This window comes from Cygnus olor, chromosome 3 (assembly GCF_009769625.2).
Source record: "Cygnus olor isolate bCygOlo1 chromosome 3, bCygOlo1.pri.v2, whole genome shotgun sequence".
Lineage (NCBI taxonomy): Eukaryota > Metazoa > Chordata > Aves > Anseriformes > Anatidae > Cygnus > Cygnus olor.
The window spans coordinates 96,534,930-96,550,348 of NC_049171.1; the positions used below are offsets into that span (position 1 = coordinate 96,534,930).

A 15,419-nucleotide genomic window follows, 5' to 3' on the forward strand; every position below is an offset into this window, starting at 1 on the left:
AAGCATTACATCATCGGCAACTGAAATGTCTTCTCACAGCCAAAAGGAAGGAATGGGAAATACCACAAACACTGGTATCAGCAGCCAAATATAACTGGCACAACTCTGAAACCTGCAGCCAGGATGAGACGGCTGGTTGACAAACATAAACCTCTCTTTATTCCATCTCCCTGAGGTATCAGGAAGATGATGCCTCTATTTTGTGAAAGCATAGTGGAGAAGGAGAGTGTCTCTCAGCACCCTTAGCGTGGTGAGCTTTCTAATGACAACATAGCAAGACCACTGCCAATCATGTTATTTTGCTATCAGCATTACTGTGTGTAGTTACAACACCACACAAACCAAGCCTTAATAGCATTAAGGCTTAATAGCCTTAAATGCTCAGAAGTTCCATAAAGAGTACTGGAAGTTGGCCTATTAAATATTTTATAATACATCTGAATTTAAAAAAAAAAAAAAAAAAAAAAAGCACAGGAGTAGGAACATTTTGCAAACACGTTACTTAAATTTGAGAACAACCCTCTTTTGGTAATGTAAATATTCAACTTGGGTAAATCAAGACAATCACAGATGCACATTTTTCCCAAATCTTTGGCTGTATTGCAATGGTTGTTTCAATTTGTAATCTCCAACTAAACATTTCCTATCCATGGATTAACAATATATTTACTGACTTGTGTCTTTTAACAGTATTTATCCAACATAACAAAATAAACTGCAATTTGTTATACTTTTTTTTTTTTTTACAAAACATTTTATAAATATTTTTACAAAATGTATACAAAGCAATTTCAAGTGAGACATACTTTACAAATGAAGGTATTTAAGCAAATAAAGTCCATACCACACTGACAATAAGTGACACATCCTCTTTAAGTGAAGTCAGTCTGTAAGGCCTCCCTAATCTAACAGATAAATTATACTAAAATCTTCAAAATGAACATATTTTTCTTAATTGCCAGTTCAAAATTTGTTTTAATATTAGGCAGTATTAAATAACATTGAAATCACAATGCTGATCCAGCAAAATAATGAAAACATGTCCAAAATCATGCACATTCACAATACTTTGCTGGATTTGATTCCATATGATTAATTTATACTTTTTTCTTTCAAACACAACAAAAAATACAATTCTTTCATTTACTGCTTCACCACGTACCAGAATTCCTTTAGAATTGAATTCAAAGGAGTAAACAACAGAACATGAACAATTCAACATTTATCTTGCTAGGACTGTTCACAGGGTTCCTTTCGCAAGTAGTTCAGAGAAATGTGTCTGACCAAATCAACAGTGATTACTTTTTTTGTAATTTGCCACTTTTTATATCCATTGTCCCCCATCCCCAATAAGATCCAATAGAAGACACATAGCCTGATACGTCAACTATGTATTTGCTGTACAGATGCTGTACCCATTTTGAGGTGGTACAAAAATCAAGTGAATCCATGAATGTGCAACTTTTTTTTTCCTATAAAAGAAAAAATTAACTAGTTAACATACAGCTGTGTAACTTACTGTTTTCCTTCCCAGATAGTTTAGAATGGTTCAATTTCCAAAAATCATAACACAAACGCATCATGATACACAGCCATAAGCATATTATTAAATCTAAAAAGGCAATAGGTGAAGACTATATTGTCAGTTTTGCCAATAAGAAAACAACTAACTGCCTGAGAGTCTATTCTATGGACACCTAACTAAAAATTTAAAACTGGCAATACTTATTACTTTGAATATCTTCTACAACACTTGGGAATGTTGGGATTTTACAAACATGTACTTTAAAATTGGCACAATTTTTTTTTAAATGGCAATTAGTAACATACAAAAAACAGTATTTCTATTCACTTTGAAGGGAAAATGAATTTTAAACAAGTTCATCTTTCTCATGTTGCTTTCTAGATTTGGTTTCCTTTAGTGGTCAGACAGTGGACTGTAGCTCAATACTGAGTTGCACTGTGATCTACTATCGCAAGGATCTAATTCTGCTTTCTTTTGCACTATTCAGATGCACTGAGTTACATGATAGCAAAACTCTACCTTTTGTTTTCTTTCCTGGCAATCTAACTGACAACCACAGTTTGTCACGATGAGCCTCTAGATTATGAAAACTGCAATCAGTAAGTCTGAAGAATGGCTGGTAATTTCTCTAAGAAATTGTGGGGAAGGTCTGGGGGAGAATATAAGCATACCTTAGAAATCACAAAAGCTATATCCTCCTGAGCAGACATATGTACTACATGCACGTGACTAATGTCAGCGTACTTATGTGCACAAAAGCACTCATGACCAAAGTAAACTCGGAAAAAGCAGCACGGGCAGCAAAAAGAAAGATGGCATAGATTAAAATAAATAAATAAAATAATAAGGTTCTATCTTATTAACATGACAGTGAGCCAAATACAAACCATGCAACGGTTTCACTTGGCTCTACAACAGGAGTTAATAATTACACACTTTTAGATATGTTTTAACAATGGGATTGCTGATCGACTTTGGTCTGTACATATCTTGATAATTATGACTGCTACAGTGGATGATTTTAACATTCTCTGACAGAAAAAAGCAAAAAAACAAAAATAAACACTGGCCTTTAAATTTCATCAGAGTAAGGCTAATGTCCTCTTAAAATATAAGCTACAAATATCATAACAGTTCTCAAATAAAAGTGCTTTTGACACTTGGTCTTAAAAAAAACAGCAACAAAAAAAAAAGAAAAAACAACAAATAAAAAAAAACATTTATACCACTTCAGAAAGACTCAAGGCTGACTACATCCAATTATAAAATGCAAAATCTCTTCCTCAAGAGTTAACATATATATGTATTATATATATAAATTCATGGCTCTATCATGGCCTCATCCTGTACACTTTGCCATTCATTGGCTTCCATTCTACCTTCCTTAGTCAAGCATTTATTACTTCATATCATGCCACTGTGACTAAGATCATATAATATCATCCCACAGACTAAACTTACCCACTACAAATATATCGAGTACTAGTTTCTGCTCAGAAAGCAATAGAAAAGCACTTTAAGTTTAAATTATGAAGCCTTGTAAACACACTGATGACATCCTTCCGACTTAAGAATCCTAAAACACAGGTTCCTTAACAAAGCAAATTATCACTTCTGAATAGAGGTACAGTGGGTTTCCAGAACAACTCAAAAATCTGATGATTTGTGGAAAAGGAGGGCAGGGGAGAATTGTTGCTTCCATCACTTTTTAAAAACATTTTCTTAATAAATATATCCTTTCAAATGACTGTGATTGTCAGTATATTACCATGTTACATAGGGCCTAACGACCTGCAACCTTGTTATGTTGCAGTACTGCACAATTATCAAAAGCACTATCATAATAATACTTGAAATAGTAAGGCCCTAACAGACTGCATTCTAACAAGGATTAACTTTACTTGGATATCTCACTGTAACCACAATGAGTATTGCTCTCAAACACAGAACAGAATCTAGTTTAGAAAGGTTAACCTTAAATGTATGTCAGGCTGTACTTGTGGTGTCATTCACATTTGCTTCTGCTAAGAGAAACATCACTTGTCCATGGTACTGTAACTATTAACACTCTAAGATACTATTTACAGCTGCTTCTAAAATAGAGTCAGTTTCTACAACACCTTCGCTGTGGTCTGGAATAAACTTTTCCAGGCAGTTTTCCTGTGAAGCAATAGGTGAAAAATTAGGAAATTCTAAGTCAACAGAGCCACTACTCGATGCCTCATTTTGTGGCGGTCTCCCAGCTTTTTTAAGTTCCAAGATGTTTTTAAATGTTGTTTCTAAACTCTTACTCAGCAGTAAGTCTTGCTGGGGTTCACCAGAGCCCTTCATGTTATCAGGATGTAAAACCTCATTCTTTGGAGGGCTCCTCAGAGTTTTGTCTTTGAGGGAATTATTACATGTTACCTTTGAGAAAGACTGAACTGTGTTCCTCGATATTTTATTATGTGTTCCATGACTGCCTCTTGATACAGTTTTTGACAAGTCTTCAGAACTCGAAGAATTCTCAGTGGACTTGTTAAGGTCTTTACCAGCCATCTTTTCTTCAGAAAGGGCCTTGTACTGGCTCTCAGAACAATTAGCTTTCTCAAACCTTAAAGCTTTAGTGAGGCTCTCCAATTTTTTAGTAGAAGCTGTTCCTTCTTGTGGTGTCAAAATGTTGTTAGGCACTAGAGGAAGTTTACTGTGATTTGTGGACTCTGCTGAGCTGGATTTTGGTCGGTCTCTGGCTTGGATTTTGGTAGTCTGACTTCGAGAAGATAATGTTTTGCTAGACTGATGGTCACTTTTGCTGGTCTGTGCTTCATCAGCTGTTTTATCAAATTGTTTGGCAGAACAACAAAAATCGGCCTGATAACCATCTGAAAATTAAGTAGCAACATTTTACATTAACTACCTATATACCAAAAGAACATGTTCCATCTTTTCCTTAGTATTGAAATTCAAGTAACATCCACAGCCTAGAGATTCATGTCTTTAAGAAATGCTTAAGTGTTCTGCTGCACTAATGCTTTAGGGCAGGAGATTATGACCAAATTTACCAGCATTATATGCATGTAACAGGCACTGTAAAACCACATTAAAGGCACTTCCAAGCATTCTAAATATCCAAATGTGGTATTAGGAAGATGAGTATTTCAATCTAAACTGCCATATCATACTTCCTCTGGATATCTTTTAAAATAGGCTAGCAATCAGTGCCTCAGTGGGGCCAGAGATATTTTTAAACAACCCATGCTTATGCTGCTTTTGTAAGATTCAGAAGACAACCATCACTTACCAGGATCCACTAGTGCAAGACGCTTCTCTCGGGACAGAGATGCCCTTTCCTCCTGGTTAAACATCCTATCTATCATAACCATTTCTGCAGATGGATTTATCCGCTGCAGGAAAAGGAAAAAACAACCATCTCTGAAGTAACTCATATGTCTGTACTAAATCAAAACACTAATAGCTTAGTTACTACTCAAAGAAAAAGAATGACTTTCATTATGTATTTGTGGAGAACATTCACAATTCCACGGCATCTTCAACAACCTTGACCATGGCTGCCAAGGACTAATGAAACACAACCATAAATTATTATTCACATTTTATGGTATATTTAATTTGTTAAAGATTTGAAAACAGAGAATTGCTATTCCTGTCATAAGAATTACAACTTTTCACAACTGAATGTATTTACCACTGGACACCACAATTTTTTTTTACATCGTGTGCAGCAACTTTCTCTTTCAGAGGGAAAAACAGCAAAAATCTTGCAATTGGGACCACCCTATCATCTCATATCTGCACTTCTCTCCCAGCAGTACTAGTACCTTCAACTAGCTGGTGCTGTTGCATTTTGCTGACCACACCGCCAAGCCAGTAGCCCCATCCATCACAGAAGAAAAGTTCACTGGCTACTAAGTCACAACATGGGTAAACTAGTTCCAAACCTGAACACTCTTTCAAATAACTTCATTCCAAAATGAGTGAATGAGATACACCATGCAACATACCAGATGCTAAAAGAACAGATTTTCACCTCTATCTCCCCCTTTGCATCTGCAATTACTTCCAAATATATGATGGTTACTATCTTTTTAATGAGACTGCCAGATTCTAAAACCATGCTAACTGCAACATTTTTACTAAGAATTCCTGTTCTACTATACATTCCTGTTCCTAAACTAGAGTGATTTAAATGTCTTTTATACCTAAATTCTGTACTTTTCCAGACTCAAAAACTAGCATGTTGGAAGCCACAATGAGATTCCCCGATCCTTGTACAATACATTCTTAAAGTAACTCTAAGTTTTTTCACTTCACACCTGGGACTGTGAAAGCATTTAAATTGGAAGCATTTATGATGAAAATGTCAGACTCCACCTAGCTTCTAAGGAGAACTAACAATTTCCTAAATTATAATAAATCTGGCTGCAATTATAATATGTCTGGTGGCCTTTGAATGGAGCTTTACAACATTCTTTCAGGCATTATCTCTTGCAGAGACATACATATATCACCTGACTACCACAGCCTCGTCAGAGCAAGAGCAAAGGGTTTTGTTGAGGTGTATACTAGCTTATACTTTGTTGATGTGCCTCCAACGTCTATGAAATGTGTATATAACAGCACCCTTGCTTAGACAGTATGTAAAAATAGGGATAAATAATATCAACAAAATTAATTTTAATGCTAGCTCTCACCTTCCTGTATTTTTTACAAACTGAATCACATCCTATAAACATTATTGTATCTGCATTATACACCTTACCATTGCATCTTCTATAAGTAAACATCTGTATTTGTTCAGCATAGCTTGTGTCCTCTTCAGAAGCTGTGTAGCTACAGATTCAAATTCACTGTCCACTAGAAAGACAAGAGTATACTTTCAAATACTGTTCTTCAGTAACCAGAAGGTTTAATAAACTGCACGAACTTTGAAATGTTCCTTCCCTTACTGCTCTAAATTACATGAAGAATTCTCTCAGTACATTCATTACAACCTTATTGCCAATTTTAAAGGAAATTACCTTTTCTTAAGTCTTCATCTGTTGGCAGCGTTCCTTGGCACACATGATATGAAAGGAGTCTCTGAACTGCATCATTTAATGATCTGAACTGACTTTTATCTGGCGTCACAGCATTCACCTGATCCTTCTGTAATTGTTGTAGAATACTACAACGAAAATTAATGATATCTATAATTAGCATATACTCAAGCACGTATAATTAGCACAAATAAAAGTTTATACACTATCAAAAATTAAAGAGATGAAAGTTAGAGAAAATATCTGCAATAAAATCAAAAAAGAAGAAAATGACTTACAAAGCTCCTTTAGTTAACTGTTTAGCAGCAGGCCTTTTCTGTCCAACTAAATGACCATCCACCTAGGTACAAAATAAAAGACAAATTACAGTATATGCCCTCCTTTGTAAAGCCTAAGTTTCAACATTTATTTCTGCCAAATAAGTATTTCAACAATAGTAAGTACAATCACCAAGTATAAACACTTAACCATGTCATGTTTTCATAGGGCACTTTTTCAGTGAAATATACAAGTCACTTCTACTACCTCACAAATGTAAAGTTTGCAGGCAAATTCCACTGTGGTGCACCTACATGCTTCACTAGAAAAGAGGTTTGTTATCAAATTTAGCAGGTGAAAAGGTACAACTAAAAGCTTTTGAAAATACATATGTTCTCAAGAACTGTCTGCATTTCTCAGCTGTCATCATCTTGCCTGATTTGAATGGATCAGAGTATCTGTCAAGGAAGTAGGCTATGGTTCCATATATACATTTTCTAAAGCCACAGTGTTTGGGAGGGAGGCGAAAGCAGTCCCAGAAATTGTTTCAGTGTCAATGGTGCAGATATACCTATCAGATAGATCCATGTAGTCATCTCCTTGCACATTTATGAAGCCACAAGGTTTTGCAGTGGAACACTGCCCTAAGATGTGATGTTTTCTGAGGTGGTAGAGGCTCATGTCCCTACTGTATGACAGGCATCGCTGCAATCTACATATTCTCCCCAAGAAGCCATTCCTAAACAACCTTTATTTAATACAATTTTTTTTTGCAAGACACTAGTCAACTAGCCTAACAAAAGCAGCCACAGAGAAAAAGTTACTTCTGATTTAAAAACAGATTGGGTGAAAGTTCTTTTGAACTACAACATGATTAGAAGGAACCAAAGAGGATGTGGTGCAGAGCATCCTTCTTAACAAAGTAGGAGTGGCATGAGGCAGGCACAGTGCAATGGTACTTGCTTGTCGAAAAGGCTCTAGCTTCAGAGCATAAAAAGTATTCTCCACCATGTGAGAAAGTACATCTGACCAATAATTACAAAACCAAGCTGAACTCACAATTGAGTTATGCATCTTCTGCTCTACTTGTACATCAGTCAGTAAGACATGGAAAAGCATGTATGCCATACTACATTGAAAGACTTACTTCAAGGAACAAAAATTCTAAATCAAATCCTCCCTTGTTTTCTTCTGTGACTTTGCAGTTCAGCTCCATCCACAACTAAGCCCAAACTTTCTAGCCTACTTCAGACCCTCACCTCTTGCCCTCAGCTACTCAAGTCCATGAATGTAACAACTGTGTCCTTCCTCCAAAAGTACTTGTATTCCACCTCTAAAAAAGCCGGTCTCTCCTTCCAGCCCCAAACCTTGGAAGCAGCGTTAATTTTTTCTACATAGTTGCCATATATAGGAAAACTTTTGGTGGAAAAAAAAAAAAAAACACTGGGGAAAGAAGACAATGCAGTAAAGAATCAAAAAAAGGCCAGATGGAATTTTTCTGCTACTTCTCACAAACCATCCCCTCCCAGCCAGCTACAGAATAGCAGAGTTTGTAAGAAGTAAGGATGCCAGTAGGTCTAAGTCATGTCCAGCTAAATGAAGAACTGTGATGTCATACGAAATTATCGTCAGGGCGCCCCAGAGTCAGACTCCACTTACTGAGTAAATCTCAGAACAGCATTCATAATATCAACTGGCAAAATACTCAATTTTATTGTGTCAAGGTAAAATTTAACAAGCTTGAGTGCCTTCCTCCATTGTAAAACAACCTGCAAGGAATACTAGATTATCGGTATGGAGTTGAAGCGTCTTTAACTTCACTGAAGTTTAAAGGGATAAAGGGAAGCATATAAATGGAAGTATTTTCTACCTGTATACTCTGCTGAACTGAAGATGCTCCTATTCCTTTTTCTTGTGGCTGTGCTGTTCCTAGAGACTGCTGTATGACTTTTCCTCCAGAGTCCTGTCCTATAAAGAATATGTTAAAAAGACTCTGTCATCCTAAGCAAGAACAGAACAATTTCATGTACCTGTCCTGATCATTTTACTTGAGCTTTTAGGTGAAAGATGCCTCATATGCTTAAAAACACTAGTGTAACTACCCTGCAGAGAAACCAACACATAAAGATGTAAAAGGACTGATATTCTGTACTGCAAAGTACAAAAAGCCTTAGATATAAGCACCTCCTACCACTGCAGTGGTAAGAAGAAATTCAAGTACCATAAGTATAGGGGCCCAAAAATTTACTGAAAAAAATCACGCAGTGTATTTTATCAAACTTTTCTATACTAACCTTCCCTGAAGGATATAAAGCTAAATATTGTAAAGCTCTTGCAAGTACTTAAACAGCATAAGTTCTTCTAACTTCACAAAAAATTTCTAAATTATAGCTGGGCAGACTTCCTCCAATTGTCTTACATAGGAATGCAAACAGCATCTTACCCCCCCACACACATTACAACCAACACAATTATTTTTTTTCCAAAAATATATTGTGCTGATTGGAAAGAACGCCTGGACAGCTTGCATATCAGCACAGAACAAAAAAATAATAATAATAATAAAAAGCGAGTAGATTATGGGACCTTATTCAAAAGGGTTACTAACAAACAAAGATATTAAGGTTACTGCATTTTTCTGTTTGCTTTGAACATATTATAATCTGGCATTGGATTTGGCTTTTTTAATAGCATGATGCTACTGAAAAAGCCTAGTATTTTGCCATAAACAAAAAATTATCTATTCTAACTGAAAGTAACAGACTTATTCAAAAACAAACCAAGTGATAGCAGCCTGCACATAAAGTTGTAATTACTATTTTTATTTCCCCTGGACCTGAAGCAGCCATTGCAAGAGAAGCTATAGAACTGTCAGAGAATTTTGTAGCTGATGTCCGTATTTTCAAAGTGACCTACCTCTACTTTTCCAAGTTGGAAAAGAAAAAAAAAGGAAGAAAAATAAAAGAAGGTACAGTTTGGGATTTTATAAAGGAAAACAGAAATTGCTTATAGTACAGATTCAACTTTTCACTCTAGAAAATAAGTGGCATGGCTGGGAAAAATAATAGCACACATTCAATACTGAAAAACTTAAGTGTGCAACTAAAAAACAAAATTCTGATAATCTTTAGGACTCTACCAGCACGAGCCATCAATGAAAGCCTAACACTGTGAAGAACCACTTAATTTTGTTGCTGGAAAAAATGAGAAAATGATTTTAAAAAGACCTTAGTTGACCTGATAGTGTGTTGCTCAGAAGACTTGTTAGCTGAGGCTGTCTCAAATTATCCTGCGTCTTCGATGCAGAAACTGGTGATGTCTGGTTCATAGCTTTTTTCTGTGCCACATACATTAAAAACAAAAACAAAATCTACAGTCAGATCTACACATCCAATCTACACATCCTTCTTCCACCTCAAATCTTCAATTGGTGAAGCCTCAGCCATCTCAACTGCTCAATGTAAGCTCTAATAAAGTTAATCAGAGAGGAACAGAAACTCCACAAACAGTACAAACGTGCACAGGTTACACTCTAAAAGACCCATGATTTACCATGGTTCAAACTAAAAGTGGCCCTCAGACAGCTCAGCTTTTGAGTCTCAAAACTGCAAAAGGTGACTGAACTTTCTCAACAAAATACAAAGAGTCAGTGGAACAAACTCTGCAATGCTTAGCGACTAAGTGATACACTGTTTACGATACCATATAACATTTAAAATGTAGGCACAAACTAAAAAGATTCTGATAAACAGTAGAACCTGTTCTCTATAGTTAAAATCATTTTGCCATTTCTGGCTCTGAAGTTATAGCAGAAAAATAAATTTATCATTTACAGCAGTAAGAAATACTATGCTTCTGAAACTGCTGAAGTTCACTGACCTCAACACATATCCTATAAATATGAAGAGAATGTCATGCAAGCCTCTAATCACTCATCTGCAAACAAAACTTTAGAACTTGTGGTAGCGGTACTGGCAAAGACAAAAAAAAATTGGTCCTACAACATGTTTGCCTTTATTTTCTCAGTAAAGCTGCTTTATATCCTTGCCTATTTTGGTCTCAGTTGACAAATGCATTAGATCTTTGGGAAAAAGAGAAAAAAACCAGATATTTGGTACAATCGCATTCTGAGACAATTATCAGTATTTTAGAATGACCAAGGAAAAAGAAAATGGGGAAAAAATGCCAGGGAGGGATAATAGCTAGTTGTTAATGACGTCACATGTCATTGAGTTAAATATTGACAATGTGAGGAAGTTATTTATGAAAGCCGACAAATTTAAATTGAATATATTCTGCAACTGCATGAACTGGACAAAAAAGACCTCATCCCAAAAACACATTCAGACTTTGTTTAATTAATATTTAACAGAACTCTTCTTCCCAAGAAAACTTCTGATCTCAAATTTGCACCAGCCAAACCTTGAAAATGCATACGTAATTCTTAGTGAGGTCAAAAGACTTGTAGGTGCTAAGAATGTACCCAAGACTTTAACATCTGTCTCTATAGCTAGATTTTCGGGAGAGCCCAGAGTTGTATAACCTCAGAGTGTCCATTCCTCTAAATGGAAACAGAAATACATCAGTGCTAAGCAGTTTAGAAATTATCAGTACAAATCACCAATGAAAACTTCGGAATTAATGAAACCAACAGTCATTCGCTCTGTGAAAAACTTTAGAAAATACTGGGTGAAATGATGCATACAGGTTACAGTGATTTTCAGCAGTTCCACAGTATTTGTAACAATATACCCTACCAAAATTAATGTTTTCTGTATAACATTACCACTTTGTTAACCGGATTTTAGCACAGTTTAGGAGCATTTCTTTGGCCACACCCTGAAGCAGCTTTCATACCTGACCAAAGGCGAACTGTTGCTGCGTTACTCCAACTGATGTGTGACTAAAGGTGCTATTAGATTTGGAAGAGGATGCTGGAAGACGATGCGATGCGCTGACGGGAACTTGAGTTCTGTTCTGCGTGAGTTGATCTCCAGTGAAGTTTCCCCCTGACGCCACAGACTGAACCGATGGTCCCAGGCTAGGATGTACCGAACCAGAAGAACTTACAGCAGCGAATCGATTGGAAGCCGACATGTTTGAGACTGTAGACTGCCCAGGTGACATCGTAGTAAAACTCGATCTACCTTGAGAAACATTTGCTTGACTGGGTGACAAATGCAACACCGTTGGCGACGCCTGCTGCAGTGGCACCTGTCCACCAACAATTTGTGAACTTCCGTGGTTCACTATCACTTGGTTTCCAGGAGCTGTGAAGGTCTGGCCAGAAACAAGCTGAACAGCTGTGTTCTGATTATTCAGCATCTGCCCGGAATACGACTGGTTGGCTCTCAGCATGTTTGTGGAGTTCCTGTTGAGCATTACATGCTCAGCAGACACTTGGCTAGGAACCAGCTGGGAAGGCTGAGTCTGAAGAAGCTGTCCATTTATGGCCTGGACGTGATGAACTGAATTGGAATTAACGGACAAACTCGTAGGTATGAGAAACTGGTTTTGAGGTGCGTGAGGCTGTCCCATGGGGGAATGGATAACAATACTACCTCCAGCATTGCTAACTGTCTGAGGTGTAACTGATTTTCTTGTGTTTTGCTGATTAACAATATTAACAGACATATGCGGACCAACTACTGAACTCTGAGGTGAGTTTGCGGAGGCAAACGGAATCCCTTGCTGTACATGATGCTGCTGTATTCCCAAGTTATTCACATTGTAAGCAGTTTGCTGACCCATCTGGATAGGCTTTGGTTGGATATTAATGGGTACTTTGTTAGAGTTTGGTGCTAAACCTCTTTGAATGATGATATTATGGACAGGTACAGATGTCTGAAAATTTGTGCTGTTAAATGGGACTGTTACAGGTTGTGCTACTGGACTTGAATTTGAGTTACCAAACAGCGAGTTACCATTTGGAGTTTGTCTATGAACCAAGAGGCTACTGCTCATGTTTGCAGGTGTTTGCTGACCATTGCCTTTCAGTATTATCTGAGATCCATCAAGGTTATTAATGGTCATCATAGAAGGTTGATTACTAAACGAACCAATTAGCTGTATCTGCCCAGAACCACTAATCTGGTTGCTATTAGACAAATGCTGGCTGGGAACACTAATTCCGACATGTTGCATAAAGCCATGTTGCACACCGACTGTATTGCTTGCAAAAGATGCTCCAACAGGTTGCTGTACCACTTGAGTAACTCCTATAGGTTGCAACGTCTGACCTGAGTAATTAGAAACATTAGAAGCCTGAGTAAAGGATGCTGATGAAGAAGGATGAAGCTGAGCTTGTGCAAACTGTTGGCTAGAACCTACGCTGGCATCCAAATATGCCTCTTCTGCCAAAGTCTGTTCGGTAATATTGGCCTCCTGCAAGGACTTCTGAAGAATATCAAAAGGTTGATCCTCACTAAGATCAGGTAAAGGAGAAGATACAAGTTCATCTTCAAGAAACTGAAGGCTACTGGACAGCTGCAGTCCATCACTAGGCCCCTCTCCAAGTTGACTGCTTACACCTTTTACAGATGACTTAGGATCAGTGTTCTGAAACGTAAAGCAATAATAGATAAATCATTTTCAGAAATTACCAGCTCTAAATTGTTTCCCCATTAAGCTTTTTCATGCAAACAAACTTTTGTTACAAAATTATCTTCTTTGCCTAGCATGTGTATAAGGGGAGGTTCATCCCATACAGCAGGCCAGCACAAACGTGTGCATCACTGACATCCCGCTCATGCCCTCATAACAGACTGCTGGAGACGCTACTCTCCTTTCACTTCTCCAACCTCCCAATTCCACCACTCTCAGCTCTGCAGCTGCACTGTTTCAAGAGGATGTGACACATGCTCTTGAAGAACCCTCTTCCCTTCCTCAAGCTGAGCACAGTGTGGACAAAAGGATAAAAGAAAGGAGTGAGAAGACCTCCACTGTAACCCAGCTTAGGGCAAGGTTTCAGTAGCAACAGCAGGAGCAGGGGAAGAGACAGGAGAAATGTGCTCTTTTGCAGACTTAGCTCCATCTCCAGAATACTGCCATACTACAGTTGCACAATGCAAATTAGTGGCCAGTTCAAAAAATTAAGGAACTACGTTAATTCTTTGTTTAGAATAATTTTAGAAATAAAGGACTAAGAAAAACAGCGCTACAGACTTGGCTTTATTTTATCACAAAGATTACAGAGAAGCTATTAGCATTGACACTACAGCAAATATTAAGTAGCACATTGAAAGAAAAAGCCTTCAAAGCTACATCTATAAATACTGTGAGAAGAAAATATTTTATTTTGGCCTACTGTCAGATTTTCCTGAAACAAAACTATGCCTAGAATCTCTAAGCAACACAAATGTCAGGTTTCTAAAAGAGGGTAGGAATGACAAATTTAAATGGGATTAGAAAATTGCAATACTTCTAAGTTAGATTGAGTATGCCTTTCTAAACTCCAAAATCCTGTTTCAACTATTCAAAAAACAACACACAATTTCTTCTTTGGCCAGGACTGCAAAATGTGGGCATGAAAATATCAGTCACATTCATATTCTGAGCCTTCACTACCTGAAGGTCATAGACATTTGTTTTCACCTCGTATAAACAGGTGAAGGCACTGCAAGCTGTAATTATCACATGCAGTAATGTCCCCACCCTAACTACAGCTCCCCAAGCATCCTTAATCTAGAATTTTACCCCAGTCTGCTTCTGAATCATCCTGTGTAGTTTACAAAACTTCAGTCACGTTTTACAATATTAAGTGATTGTTCTTAGAACTCAATATAATATTTTAAATATATAAACATCAATTATATACATATATGTATTAACAAAAGGAATTAAATTGGTACTTAAATGTCTTGATGTCTACACCTCATGAGCACCTGAAATTACAAATTAGGTCCTTGAATGTACCTAGCTACCATCAGGCAGAGCAAAAACGAATCACTAAATAAGGCTCTACTAGAATTCAAGACTCTCACGTTCCTGGGGAGAAATCCTTACTGCATCTGTAATTTGTCTCCGATGAGAGCAACCAACGTGAAATCTTTCAAGACTGTATAATTTAGAGGCTTCCAGTTAATGCTGTTCCAGTCAGAACTAACAATACAACTACTGCTAATAATAATTACAATAGCAATAGTAATAATAAATAATAATATTATATGTAATCAAGATTAACAGCTTGAAACTCCCTCTCTGGAATGGAAAATCCTGAGGTTCACTGCCTGCTCCCAGGACTGTTTAACATTCAAAAACAATTTTACATGCATGAGCTGGAAACTAGTGTCTTCCAACTTAACATCTGAATCACTGCTGCCCAGATTCGTAAGAAAAGCCACACAGAACACCACACTAATTTCAAGGAGAAATTAGCACCTCTGCAACTTCATGAATCTGCACCACCAAGACGCTTATCCTCTCTGGCTCTGTGAATATTCTGCTCTCTGAAACTGTTCTGCTATACCACAGTAGAAAGGTGGAAGAAGTCATTGAATACAGCCCAGGAAATAGGGCAATAGCTAGGGAACGCTCTCATGAAAGATGTAACAGAGACTTTATGACAGCCCAAGGAAACAAACCTGGAATCAGTAGAGGTG

The 15,419-nt window shown here is 37.2% G+C and overlaps 1 protein-coding gene across 4 annotated transcripts in view; it reads right to left on the minus strand.

Annotated features, from left to right (window-relative positions):
* Positions 1-584: 584 nt before the first annotated feature.
* Positions 585-15,419, minus strand: part of BICRAL (BRD4 interacting chromatin remodeling complex associated protein like) — a 37,555-nt gene continuing 22,720 nt past the window's right edge. For 3 of the 4 annotated variants that reach the window (XM_040550472.1, XM_040550474.1, XM_040550473.1), the window contains 8 exons: positions 11,677-13,377; positions 10,057-10,156; positions 8,690-8,787; positions 6,840-6,901; positions 6,544-6,689; positions 6,285-6,379; positions 4,806-4,908; positions 585-4,386 (listed from right to left, as the gene is read on the minus strand). In XM_040550472.1, coding sequence (XP_040406406.1) covers positions 3,587-4,386; positions 4,806-4,908; positions 6,285-6,379; positions 6,544-6,689; positions 6,840-6,901; positions 8,690-8,787; positions 10,057-10,156; positions 11,677-13,377 — 3,105 coding nt within the window. In that variant the 3' untranslated portion in view covers positions 585-3,586. The remainder of the gene's footprint in view (positions 4,387-4,805; positions 4,909-6,284; positions 6,380-6,543; positions 6,690-6,839; positions 6,902-8,689; positions 8,788-10,056; positions 10,157-11,676; positions 13,378-15,419) is intronic. The other variant, XM_040550475.1, reaches the window with a different exon arrangement.